The following is a 13,563-nucleotide window of genomic DNA, read 5'->3' as shown; positions in this document are numbered from 1 at the left end:
TTTGGGTGAAAATTTACAGAGCAAATTCTTTTTCCATATAGCAGTTCATACACATTTTGTTTCATGATATTGACTGCAATTCCTCACAATGTTAATACCTTTCTTCCCACAGTAACACTGGTTCTTGATCATATGGTAACTCTTGATACAGCTGAACTCTGACCGATTCTTTTTAGTACAGTGAGTCTGTATATACCTTCCACCTTGTTTTGATGCTTCCTGCATTATTCAATATTTTGCCCATAGAATCCTTCAATATTGCTACTCAAGGCTTGAATTTATTCTTCAATTCTCTCAGCTTTGCCAAGCATCTGCTTTCCTTTTGGTTTCCTAACTCCAGGTCTTTGCACATTTCATTATAATACATCACTTTGTCTTCTGGAGCTGCTCTTTGAAATCTTCTGCTCAGCTCCTTTATTTCACCATTTCTTCCATTGGTTTTAGCTACTCTCAGTTCAAGAGCGAGTTTCTGAATTTCTTCTGACATCCATTTTGGTTTTTTCTTTGTTTCCTGTCTTTTTAACGCCCATTTGCTTTCTTGATCTATGATGTTCTCAATGTCATCCCTCAAGTAGTCTGGTCTTTTGTCACTGGTGTTCAATGCATCCAATCTATACTTCAGATGGTCTCTAAATTCAGGTGGGATATAATCAAGGTTGTATTTTGCTTCTCATGAACTTGTTTTGATTTTCTGCAGCTTCAACTTGAACTTGCATATGAGCAACTGATGGTCTGTTCTACAGTCAGCTCCTAGTCTTGTTTTGATTGAAGATACTGAACTTCTCCATTGCCTCTCTCCACACTAGTTATGTGATTCTTGTATTCCATCTGGAGAGGTCTGCATGTATAGCCACTGTTTCTGGTGTTGAGAAAAGGTATTTTCAAGGAATAAATTGTTTGTCTTGCAAAATTCTATCATGCAATCTCTACTGTCATTTCTATTACCAAGGCCATGTTTTCCAACTACCGATGCTGCTTCTTTGCTCCCAACTTTCACATTCCAATCACCAATAATAAAAAATAATCAATCCTTCTTGATTGCATGCTTGGTCAATTTCAGACTGCAGAAATTGCTAAAAATCTTCAATTTCTACATCATTAGCTTTAGTGGTTAGTGTGTAAATTTGAATAATTGTTGTATTAACTGGTACATGGTTATTATCCTATCACTGACAGCACTGCACTTTAGGACAGATTTTAAAACATTCTTTTTGATGATGAATGCAACACCATTCCTCTTCAATATGTCATTCCCAATGCAGCAGAACCATATGATTGTCTGATTCAAAATGGCCAATACCAGTCCATTTCAGCTCACTAATGCCTAGGATATCAGTTTTTATGCATTCCATTTCATTTTTGACAACTTCCACTTTTCCTAGATTCATACTCCATACATTCCACATTTTGATTATTAATGGATGTTTGCAGCTATTTCTTCCCATTTTTAGTCATGCCCTGTCAGCAAATGAAGGTCCCAAAAGCTTTACTCCATCTACATCATTAAGGTCAACTCTACTCTGAAGAGGTAGTTCTTCCCCAGTTGTATTGTGAGCACCTTCCAACCTGAAGGGCTCATCTTATGGCACTATATCAGACAATGTTTCACAGCTATTCATAAAGTTTTCCAGTAATACATCAGACAGTTTTCACTGCTATTCATAAGGTTTTCACTGATCAAGTTTTTCAGAAGTGGATGACCCCATCCTCCTTTCCAGTCTTAGGTCTAGAAGCTCTGCTGAAACCTGTCCACCATGGGTGACCCTGTTTATATTTGAAATACCAGCAGCATAGCCTCACAGCAACACACAAGTCTCCACAGTATGACAAAATGACAGACAACTGGTAGATAACCTTGAGTATATGGCACCTGAATTTAGAGACCATCTCAAGAATAGATTTGATCACTGAATACTAGTGACCAAATACCAGACAAAGTGAGGGATGACTTCAAGAACATCATGCATGAAGAAGAAAGCAAAAGGTCTTTAAAACAATAGGAAAGAAAGAAGAGACCAAAATGGATATCAGATGAGACTTTTTAACTTCTTCCTGAACATTAGCTAAAGCAAATGGAAAAGATGAAGTAAAAAAAAAAAAGGAAAGTATTACAATGAAATGTGCAAAGACCTGGAGTTAGAAAACCAAAGGGGAAGAACATGCTCAGCATTTCTTAAGCCAAAAGAACTGGGGTGGGGGAACCTTCAAGAATTGCAATACTGAAGGATTCTATGAGTAAAATATTGAACAATAGAGGAACAGCTAAAGAAGATAGAAGGAAAATAGAGTCACTGTACCACAAAAAACTGTTCAGTGTTCAACCATTTCAGAGGGTGGTATATTATCAAGAACTGATGGCACTGCATGAAGAACTCCAAGCTGCCCTGAAGGCAAATAAAAATAAAATAAGGCTCTAAGAATTGACAGAATACCAATTGAGATGCTTCAACAAACAGATGCAACACTGAAAGTGCTCACTTGTCTCTGCCAAGAAATGTGGAAGACTACAGACTGCCAGAATGAATAAATCTATTTTGGAAGAAGTATAGCCAGAATGCCCCTTAGAAGCAATAATGGTACTTTGGACATGTTATCAGAAGAGACCAGTCCCTAGAGAAGGACATCATGCTTGATAAAATAGAGGGTCAGCAAAAAAAAGAGGAATACCCTCATTGAGATGGACTGGCAAACACAGTGGCTGAAACAAAGTCAAATATATCAAAAATTGTGAAGATGGCACAGAACTTGGCAGTGTTTTATTCTGTTGTACATGGGGTCTCTGTGAGTTGGAACTGACTGGATGGCAACTAACAAGAACAGTAACACACCTTCTATCAGTTTCAGGAAAAGGTCAATTAACCTCTAGAGGAGAAATTCTTCCCTCATTTTGCTGTTGTTATCTGTTGTCAAGTCACTCCAACTCATGGTGACCCCAAGTACAACAGGATCAGACCATTATGAGCCACAGGGTTTTCAATGGCTGATTTTTAGAAGCAGCCAGGCCTTTCTTCTTAATCTTATTCTGGACACTCCACTGAAATCTGTTCAGCACCACAGCACCACTCAAACATCCACTGATAGCCAAGTGGTGGTTAAGTTTGAGACAGCCTTGTCTGGAATTGAACTTGGATCTCCTGCATGAAAAGGATGAATTCTACCACTGCCCTCTTTCTCATTCTAAGTACCACATATCACTTGTGCTACCTCTTTCATCTCATCTCCTACCACTCTCTCTTTTGTTCTTTAAACTCCAGTCATACTTACCTTCCTTCTGTACCTTGAATATGCCAAGTTTATTCCACTTCTAGGCCTTTGGTTTGCTCTTTCTTCTGCCTAGTACAGTTTTACTTACAGCAGAACTTTACATAGCTGTATCCTTCTCATCATTTAAGTCTCTGATCAAGTGCCACCTCCTCAAAAAACTCTTCTCTTTTTACCCTTTCCCCATAATTTTATTCCATTATACATTGTCAATGTATGACTTGCAGTTTTCTGAAATTGTGTTATTTGTTCACTTGCTTATTGTCTATCTCCCAAACTAGCTTGCAACCTCAATGACAGCAGGGATTTGGTATCTCTAGTTAACTAATATTATCTCCACAGCCTGGCACACAGTACATGCTCAAGAAAAACCTGTTGAATGAAAACATACTCACATATATCCACACATAATAGGATTACCATTCCATCACAGAAGCAGAGATGGGAGTAAAAATACTCTACTGTACCTTGTTCGTGAGGAATCCATGTCCAGCACCAACTTTGCTAAATGTTTCCTCTGTTTTTGTATATTGGGGATTTCCACCTGTGGTTACAGGAGATAAGAGTGAAAAGACACCATCCAATTGAAGATCAAGATCAATTCTTAAGCAATGGTTGACAGTCACCCTACATGATGCTAGATGTTTCCCAATCCTCATTTTCAGATGAAATTCTTGATTCCTTTTCCTCAGGTAACCTCTGTTCTCTCTTTACTGGCCACCTGCCAGTCCTTCCACCAATCCAGTCCAGCTCAGAGATGGCAGCACAAGTGCCAAGTGGGAAGGAAATGAAGGGGATATGCAATGAGTTCCAAAGGGAAAGCTGGAAGGCATTTGGAGGTATTTATATAAATAAAATAAAATTTGCCCAAAGTAGATAATGAATAAACATTGTCGTGGCTTTTCTCAGCTATGAGAAGTTCCTCCATATTGGTTGTATGGGAATGCTTTATTTATATCATTATTTCTAAAAATGACTTCAGTGAATATTCCACTGAAGGATTTTGGTTTTAGGCCCAGCAAAAGTAGGGCAGGATGTGAGATTTAAAAAGGGAAATTGGCCATAAATTGAACTAAATCATCTCAAGCTGGGGCTTTTATATAAGGAAACAATATGAGGAAAATCCAATGCTCTATGCAGTGCTTTCAATTATTCACTATTCTGACAGAGATGAGTAATGTATTGAGTGTAATAATGTCCATGAGGAAGGAAGGAAAGGGCAATGGTCCACTGGGCATCCTGGGTCATCATTCAGTCCCAAGACAAAAAAAGCTGGAGAGACTCATGGGTTTCCTGTACAAATGTGCCAAGTGAGCCTCAGGACCCAGGTCAGACTTGCTCTTTGGGCTTGCTCAGTCTTTGACCAGAGCCCCCATGACACCTTTATGAAGAACAGAAGGACTCTCAGGAATGCTGTAGTATAGGGCATGACCTGTAACATAATGAGTTCAGAGACACCTAGAGCTGGTCTATGTCAAAGCATCATGTTTAGGATTTTTCCTTGACTGACAGACAAGTGTGTGTTGTTGTAATGCTGGAACATATGCCAGGAAGCTAGTACTCGGCAGTGTTTTTCTCTGTTGTACAGAGGGTCACAATGAGTTGGAACTGACTTGACAGCACCTAACAACAACAACTATCACCTCCCTGAATACTTTGTACCAGTTACCTTCTAATTAACTTTGAGTCATGATGATTTATGTGTGTCAGAATAGAACTGTGCTTCCTAGGGTTTTCTATGACTTAAGTTTTCAGAATTACACTGCCAGGCATTTCTTCCAAGACTCCTCTGGGTAGACTCAATCTTGAAATACTTCAGTTAGTCACTGAGTATATGTTAATCATTCGCACCACCAGGTACTTGAATACTTTTAGGAAGTTATAAATATTTATCCATATATCTCTTCCACAAATAGCTCTAGAGGATGTGGAATTGATAGGGGTAGTCCAGAGAAGAAATCAGAGAGGTCTAGGGCAATGCTCTCTAGCATCTAATCATGTGTAGCTATGGAATTTTAAATTTAAATTGATGAAGATTAAATAAACTTAATCAAAATTAAAAAAAAAAAAAACTGAGTTCCTCAGTCACACCAACTATAGTTCAGTTGCTCAATATACATATGTAGCTAGTGGCTCCCCTATTGTACAGATACAGGGCATTTCCATCATTGCAGAAGTTCTGTCGGAAAGAGCTGATTAAATTTTATATGACCAATAAAAGGCAATTGGAAGGGAGGTCCAAAGTTTGGGTCCAACAAAGCCCCCCAACCATTTGCATTCTCATTTGATAAAATTTCACTTGGTGGAGGCTAAAAACATCTTCATATAGACATTAAGGTTAATTTATTTTAAAAATAGTTTTTCTTCTATGTTCTTTGAAGTCCAAAAAATATGGATCTTTATAAACATAAATATAAGAGGCATTACACAGTCCATGTGAAGAGACTAAGCATCTTTTTATTTCACAGAAGATGGGGTCTGGTGGAGGGCAGGGCTGGTGATGATAGTCAAGTTCCACTATAATGCCAACTGAAAAGAGTGGGGGTGGGAGAAGGGGTGGCCAGCAGTTGAAAGGGCTGCCTAGTTGGGAATGTTGACCAGGTGGTTAGATGATTCTTCAATCATCTCATGTGACTACCAAAATATGAGACTTGAACAATGAGGTCATGGGAGACAATTTTAGGTGGTATGGGTATGGTAACACCAAATCAATACCTCTCATCAATTTACTTTCTATTGCTCTAAGTATGTTAAGGAGCCAGTCTCAAATTTAAAACAAAACAAAAAAACTCCCAATTCTTCTTCCTCTTCCTTTTTAATAAAGGGAGACAAACTTCAGGATCACAGACTCCCACAGGCAAAGGGATCCCAAATCTAATAACAATGGCTTTACTTTCATCCTGTTTGCTTTTATACTTACCTTGTACCGATAGCAAAGGGCACTGCTTCTCAATTTATGGTCAAAAAAACAAACTTACTGCTGTCCAGTCAGTCCTGACTCATAACAACCCCTCCCTGGGTTTCTGAGGTGGTATCTCTATGGAAGCAGACTGCCCAATCTTCCTTCTGAGGAGGGGCTGGTGGGTTTGAAGAACCACACTTCTGGTCAACAGTCAAATGCCATAGGCACTATGCCACCAGAGCTCCCCAATTCATGGTTGTGATAAAGAATTTCTTTTCTAAATAGGTATATTTTAAAAATGTGAATATGTCAGTATTAATCATTGTTAAAAACAGTGTCAGGGAGTAGGGTGAAGGCTGGAAACAGCAATAATGCTGCAAGTTGAGTAACTAACTCTCCTGGTCGCTGATGCCTATCTTTATTCCTGTTCATACCTCAGCCAGCAAAAACAGGGGCTCAATCACATCTCTCTCTACTTGCAATTCAAAATGTATCAGTTCTTGAGCCAGCTTGTCCTCTGTCTCTCCACAAAGTTTCAGCATCTTCCTGCAATAGAAAGGAAAAAGAAAAAAAAAAAAAAAAAGTATACCAACTATCCTAGAATTTCACTTGCTTCATATTCTTGTTACATCCTGGCTTGGTAAACTTTCAGTGTTAATATGTTGGTTGATTTTCATTGACCAACTTGTTCTACCTGTTTTCATCTTTGAGATTATCAATTTTTATAAGATGCTAAGTACCTATTGTCATGGGAGTAAAAGTGCACATGTGGGAAAACGTAAGAGATATGTGAGGAGGAGAAAAAGACTTGCACATACCAAACTCATAAGCCTCAATGAACCCAGATGCTTCTACCTTGCCAGAAAGCACCGAAGAAACTAACTAAAATAAATCCACCAACAAAACATCATCCTCAAACACGTACCAGAAACTCAATTACAGTAGGTTTTAATAGAAAGAAAATCTTTCCATCTAAGCCATCCAAACTTATTTTTATTTAGTGCTGGGTGGGGAAAACTGGCAAGAAAAAAAAAACTTAATAATGAGAAAATACCAGAAAACCTGAATTAGTAGAAAGTTATACCATAACAGGATACAATATTCAAAGGTGTTATTCTCCTTGAAATGGTATGCAGGGAGTCCTCATTTTTCACAAACTATTTTAAGCAAAAGTCATGTAAATTTGCCAGTGGGCTTCCTGAGATGGCATCCTCATAACAGACCACACTTGATCCCTCTTTCAACAGGGATTTAGAGAAACTCAGTGAAACAGTACAAATAATGATCCTAGAATATTAATAAATCTGCCCTGGAAGAAGTACAGCTGGAATGCTCCTTGGAAGTGATCATGGCCAGATTCATTTCACCTACTTTGGTCATGTTGTCAGAAGGGATGATTCCCTAAACAAGGATATAATGTTTGGTAAAGTGGAGGGTCCACAAAAAAGAAGACCCTCAATGAGATGGATTGACACAGTGGCTGCAACAATGGGCTTAGGTATAGCAAGGATTGTGAAGTGAGGCTAACAGTGTTTTGTTCTGTTGTACATAGGGTTGCTATGAGACAGAGCTGACTTGACTGTACCTAACAACAATACAACAATGAGAAAATAAAGTATTAGATTGGGTGAAGACAGGAAAGGTACCAAGGTCAGAGACTGGGGAATAAAAAGCCAGGCAGTCCCAAAGAGAAGCCATCACAAACACAAAGGAAGTTGAAGAGAGAAACAAACAAACAAACAAAAAAACACTACATGGAACCCACAGGCATTAAAGACATAGGGTAGACAGATTGGAAGCATTTCAAGGTGAGCAAAAGTCATGTGTGTGGGAGAAGTTTGTATAAGAAAACAGGTCAGACCTCATTTAACTTAAGCTGCTATGGAGTCTGGGAGGGAGTAAGGGAAAGGGAAGAAAAAAATCTCCCTGAATAAACCCAACCTCAAATTGGACCCATGGCAGTGGGCTTGAGTCCAACTCTCAGCAACCCTTTTTGGTACAACATTTATCAGCATCCTGGGGTCTCTGGACCAGTGGATCTTTGCAGAGGAGGCCTGCACTTCTCCTGCTGGGTGGCTGGTGGGTTTGAACTGCAGGGCTTTCACTGACCACTGAATGCCACTCTCAGCAAACTGCTCCAAACATGCCCAGGAGCTACAGCTGTTTTCCCACACCTGCATCACTGGCTGATCTTTCTCACACTAAGCACAAAAAAACAAGCCTTAGCCTACTCTCCTGGAGGTGACTTCTTGCGCCAATAGTCTTTCACCTACATGTATACACATTTCAGTGAATGAGCAGATTCTTCCACAGATGCCTGCTCCCAAAGCCCCTGGCTAACCGTAACTAAAAAAGTTCCTCCTTAATTACCTTATCCTCCCTTTATTTTTCTACCTTCCTTTTCCCTAATTTTTCTTCCTTTTTATCTGATCATCTACTTCTCTATCTCTTCTTTTTCTTCTGTCATTTTTACCAAACCTTCATCCCTCTCAACCATCCATGTTTTGTTTTCTCCCTTTTTCTTATATTCTTTTTCTTTTCCCTGTTTCTTATCTTCTATTTTTATTCTATCTTTCATCTTATCCATCTCTTCATATTCTCTTTGGTTTTCTTTTTTTATCTTTTTTCTTCCTTGCCCCATCCAACAGGAACCACACATTAACACTCCACCAGTCAGCCATATCTACTACACCAACCACCTCACCCAAAAGACAAGTAATACCAACAGCAACTATACCACAGGATCAATGACAGACAGTGGACAACATATACTCATCCTAACTGCAACGCCTCTTCACAATAAATGGAGACCTGCACTCATAGTCCCACCAGTTACTCCACCAACACAGAGAAACCTGGAGAGTGACCCGGTACAGCTGAACTAACAACCAAAGAAATATGCCTGTTCCGGACATCTGGATATACTGAAACAAAGTAAAACATAAAACCAGGGCAGAACAAATCAGCACATAACCAACAAATTAAGACAACAACTTCTTGGAGACAACAGCTAACTTCAACTCAAACCAAAAAAAAGAAAGAACAAAACAGGAGACACAAGTGTCCAAACTAAAGAATTAGGAAATCTCCCCAAGGAAGAATGAGTATTACCGCTATCTGATAAGGAATTCAAAAGACACACACACACACACACACACACACACACACACATACATATACACCTTCCAAGAGCTCAAGGAAACAGAAGCAAAGAAAAGACAGAAAATACCCTTCAAGAATTCAGGAAAATCATTCAAGAGCAGAATGACAAAATAAATAGATAATTAGAAATCATACAAAAACAGCACTTAGAAATCTAGAAAAGAAACACTAAAATTATGAGATACATAATGCACTGGTGGGACAAAAGAACAGACTTAAACTGGCTGAAAAACATATTTCCCAGCTGGAAGACAAATACCTTGACACTAACTTGTATGAGGAAAAATAAGAACAAAGAATTAGAAGAAATGAAGAAAACCTAAGTGCTATATGGGAAGAAATGAAAACAAGTAACATACACCTGACTGGAATTCCAGAACAAGAGGAGGGAGAAAAAAAAAAAACTGAGAAAATTGTCAAACACTTGTTAATCATGAAAGAAGAAAAGAAATATCCATCAAAGAAGCTCAATGAATCCCATACAGGATAGACCCCAAGAGAAAGTCACCAAGACATGTAATAATCAAACTTTCCAAAACCAAAGACAAAGAAAGAATCTTAAGAGCAGTTTGGGAAAATAGAAATGTTACCTACAAAGGGAAACCAATAAGACTAGCTCTGATTTCTCAGCAGAAACCTGCGGGCAAGAAGGTAATGGATGGCATATACAAAACCTTGAAGAAAAAGAACTGCCAACCAAGAATTACACAACCAGCTAAACTGTCCCTCCAATATGAGGGTGAAAATAAGATATTCCCAGACAAACAGAAATTAAGGGAATATGTGAAAACCAAACTAACCCTACAACAAGTGCTAAGGGGACTCCTTCCAACAACAACAACAAAAAAAAAAGCCCACAACAAAAAACAGCAAATTAAAATCAAGACACTTGACACCACTATGTAGAAACCAACCCAGAAAAAGAATCTCAAAATAAGCTCACAAAAATGTAAATAGAGAAATAGAGGAGCCAACCTGTAAACAACACCAACAACCAAGCAAACAGTGAGAATATGCTATAATTACAAGACTTCCAAATGGAGCGGAAGTCAGGAGAGTGTCTATATAGAGGATATTGTTCCAAACTTAGGGAGATAAGAATTTACCACAAAGAAAATTACCAAGCCTTCTAACCAAAATTTCTAAGAAAGAACATAACCACAAGGGCTTAGTGAAAACAAAATCAACAATAATGAAGGAAAGAGAAAAATACTTCATAACAAAGTGAACTCAGCACAGAAAAATATTTGGAACGAAGAAACCACCAACAACACAACAAAAAACAGAATGAGTAATAAGTTCATATTTATCATTATTTACACTGAGTATGAATGGACTAGGTGCACCAGTCAAAAGAAAGAATGGCAGATTGGATAAGAAAAGAAGACCCATCAATATACCACCTATAAGAGACCCACCTTACACACAAAAATAAAAATAAATTAAAAATCAAGAGGTGGAAAAACATATCAAGCTAATGGAAAACAAAAAATAACAGGAGTAGCAATAGTAATTTCTGATAAAATAGTCTTCAAGGTGAAAACCAGTATAAAGGACAAAGAAGGGCATTATATGATGTCACCATAATAAATATCTATGCATCCAATGAAAGTGCTCCAAAAAACCAAGCATTAACTGAGTTGAAAGGAAAAACAGACAATTCTACAACAGTAGTAGAAGACTTTAACATACCACTTTTGAGGAAGGACAGAACAATCAGAGAAAATTTCAACAAAGGTATAGAAGATCTCAACAACAAAACCAATCAACACAACCTCATAGACATATACAGAGCACTCCACTCAACAAAAGCACAATACACCTTCTCCAGTGCACATGGATCATGTTCCAGAATAGACCCTATGTTAGGCCAAAAAACAAGCCACAATAAATTTCAAAGCACTGAAATACTACAAAGCATCTTCTCATATCACAATATTATAAAATTAAAAATCAGTAATAGGAAGACCAAGGGGGGAAAAAAATCAAATATGTAGAAACTGAAGAATATGATACTCTAGAAACACTAGGTAACAGAAGAAATGAAGTGTGAAATAAAAAAAAAAATTCCTAGAAACAAAAGAGAATGAAAATACAACTTATCAAAATCTTTGGGACACAGAAAAAGCAGTACTCAAAGGTGAATTTACAGCACAAATGCACACATCAAAAAAGAAGAGACAAAATCATCACCTTAATCTCAACAACTCCAACAATTGGAAAAAGAACAATAAAAGAAACCTAGAGTATCCGTAAGAAAGGAAATAATAAAGATCATAGTAGAAATAAATGAAGCAGAAAATAAAAAACAATGCCAGAGAAAATCAACAAAACAAGAAGTTGGTTCTTCAAACACATTAACAAAACTGACAAATCACTGGCAAATTTAACAAAGAAGAAGAAAGCGAAGATGCAAATAACACGAATAATTAATGAAATAAGTGACGTTACAACAGAACCAACTGAAATAGAAAATAATAATGAGGGAATACTATGAAGAACTGTACTCCAGGATTGTTCCAGTAAGATGATGGACTAGGCAAAAAGACTGCACAGACATTCTTCAACAAAAAAAGGGAAAACAATTAACACAGACAAAGAAGATACTCCTGGACCCCTGAGCCTTGAAGGGAAGGATACAGAAGTGGACTAAACCTCAACTAGCAGAACAATTTGCATGAAGATACCAAAAAAGGAGACAGACGGAGCTGCAGTCTGGCAGTGATCCTGAGAGATGCTGATGGCACATCACAGACAGCTTGGAGATTCCCGAGTGGTGGTAGGACCTAAGAATTAACTTAAAAATCAGCTCTGCTAGCCAGGGACTGCACGGAGGACTGCTCTGGTGGCTGGAGAATGAACAGAGAAGGTGAAGAGAAAGGCGGACTGAGCTGTGGACTTCTGCTGGTCCAGAGGGCACCGCAATATTGAATGTTTAAAAGCAGCTTGACACTTTTGGATATTTAAAGAGACAGCGCTCTCACAGATTCCTGGGGCTTAAGAACACATTCTGCTTTCCAGCAACCACAAGGACACTCTGGACCTGCAAGACTGAAAAGGTACGACAATCCTCTTGTTACTCTTATACCCCACACCCGCTTGCTGAACAGAGGGGAGGCCATCCCCCACACCCACCTACCTTCTGGGCCCACAGGAACTCCACCACAGTCTGTGTGCTCAGACGGTGCCTGGGTGCCCTGCCCTGTCCGCCACCGATATTTTTTCTCTTTTTTTAGTTTTATTATTTTCTTTTTTGCTTTCATTTTTCTGGTAATTAGTTTGCTTGTATTTTTCTGTTTCAAAACCACTATTATTATAAACACTTTTGTCCTTTTTACTATTATTCTTATTCTTCCCCTCTCAGGTCCTAATTTTCTGCATTTTTTTCTTTTCCCTGTTTCTGGTTGAATTTTTTTTTTTAATTTAAGAATTTTTCTTTTTCCCCATTTTTTTCCCTCATGGTTAACACTATTCCTGGTTTTTCATTTTGCATTTTTCCCATTTTTTTCCTTCATTATTTTCCTTCTCCACTTTTTTCTCTCAGGGCCCTATCCCCAGATATTGCAGGTTTTCTAGTTTTTTCCTCTTCTTTTTCCCTTTTTGCTTTTCTTGGTTACTGTTCTTGTGTGATTACATGGTGTGTTTTTTCTCCATGTGCTTTTAGTTTTTAGATGGTTATTCAGTTGTAATTTTTGTCTAAATGATTGGGAGACAACAACAGTCTCCATAAGACACAACTACACCCACACCTCCTTGCAACTTCGCTTACTGAGCAAGAGACACTACCTCCTTCTCCACCAATGGGCCAACGATAAAAAAGCACCAAGAACAGCCTGAATCATCTTTGGCTGCTCTTCACAAACAGTTAACCAAGATCTAAATACAATACCACCACAATACCTCGGAAACAAAAGACCATCATAGTCCACACAAAGAAGGAGGATAAAGTGGTAGAAACAAGGGAGAAGATACAGACCCAGAACACATCCCTGAGGAAGAAACAGCATTGGAACTATGATAAGGAATTCAAAAGAATTATATTTAGGTATCTTCAAAGGATTGAGAGACAGACCAAAGAAAACACAGAAAAAACCCTACAAGAATTTTGGAAGAAAATATAAGAAAAAAATGACAAAACAAATGAAAAATTAGAAATGATTCTAAATCTAAAGATAGAAATCCAGAAGATTAATACTAAATTGTCAGAAATAGATAACACATTGGAAGGGCAAAGGAGT

The 13,563-nt window shown here is 38.1% G+C and overlaps 1 protein-coding gene across 1 annotated transcript in view; it reads right to left on the bottom strand.

Annotated features, from left to right (window-relative positions):
- Nucleotides 1-13,563, bottom strand: part of ARHGAP44 (Rho GTPase activating protein 44) — a 294,933-nt gene that overhangs the window by 139,822 nt on the left and 141,548 nt on the right. Inside the window, exons 5-6 of the mRNA XM_042781948.1 lie at nucleotides 6,598-6,709; nucleotides 3,729-3,805 (exon numbers count right to left, since the gene is read on the bottom strand). Of these exons, the coding sequence (XP_042637882.1) occupies nucleotides 3,729-3,805; nucleotides 6,598-6,709 (189 nt within the window). The remainder of the gene's footprint in view (nucleotides 1-3,728; nucleotides 3,806-6,597; nucleotides 6,710-13,563) is intronic.

The sequence above is a fragment of the Orycteropus afer genome, unplaced genomic scaffold, assembly GCF_000298275.1.
Source record: "Orycteropus afer afer isolate SDZICR_OR568_19922 unplaced genomic scaffold, OryAfe1.0 scaffold00199, whole genome shotgun sequence".
In the NCBI taxonomy this organism is placed as follows: domain Eukaryota; kingdom Metazoa; phylum Chordata; class Mammalia; order Tubulidentata; family Orycteropodidae; genus Orycteropus; species Orycteropus afer.
The sequence above is the reverse complement of the archived record's forward strand: the minus strand, read 5'-3'. Positions and strand labels throughout refer to the sequence as shown.